Source organism: Penaeus monodon, chromosome 32 (genome assembly GCF_015228065.2).
Source record: "Penaeus monodon isolate SGIC_2016 chromosome 32, NSTDA_Pmon_1, whole genome shotgun sequence".
NCBI lineage: Eukaryota > Metazoa > Arthropoda > Malacostraca > Decapoda > Penaeidae > Penaeus > Penaeus monodon.
This window is the reverse complement of record NC_051417.1, coordinates 20819168-20819684: the sequence shown is the minus strand read 5'-3', so window position 1 is coordinate 20819684 and position 517 is coordinate 20819168. Positions and strand designations below refer to the sequence as shown.

The following is a 517-nucleotide window of genomic DNA, read 5'->3' as shown; positions in this document are numbered from 1 at the left end:
ATAATGATTTTTCTCCATCTTGTCTATTACAAAATATTTGTATGGAAATTTTTGCATTGAAGACCTATATCAATTCACATTAACTTGCCAAGATCATAAAAAATTTAATACACATTCGTGAAATTTACCTCCAACCACAGAGAATTTGATGATTATGGGTATGTTAAGGGGAAAAAAAAAAACTAATTTTAATGAAAAATTATTGTTCTTTTTACAGTTCTTCCATGATATACTGGAATCGATTACCTCTATCACCCTCCCAAACTGAGAGCAACGGAGATCTTTATTTCTCACTGGGAAAAAAATATACATTGGGATTCAGTCTTTGGAAAGTTTTGTTGGTATTAAAAGTTGACAGTGGTGCAGCATATGACTGGATATTGTTTTACATTGCAATAAACACAGAGCCGATGAAATACTGCATATTTATATGGTGATAATGTGCTTCTGCATCATTAAGTAACAAAAAAATATGCATAACTTTTGATTGCAAAACAAATAAAAATCTGTACACGCC

At 30.8% G+C, this 517-nt stretch overlaps 1 protein-coding gene across 1 annotated transcript in view; it reads left to right on the top strand.

Moving 5' to 3' along the window:
- LOC119593719 overlaps window positions 1-517 on the top strand; it is a gene marked incomplete in the record, with an annotated part of 8047 nt that overhangs the window by 7069 nt on the left and 461 nt on the right. The window contains 1 exon segment of the mRNA XM_037942690.1: window positions 218-514. Coding sequence (XP_037798618.1) covers window positions 218-268 — 51 coding nt within the window.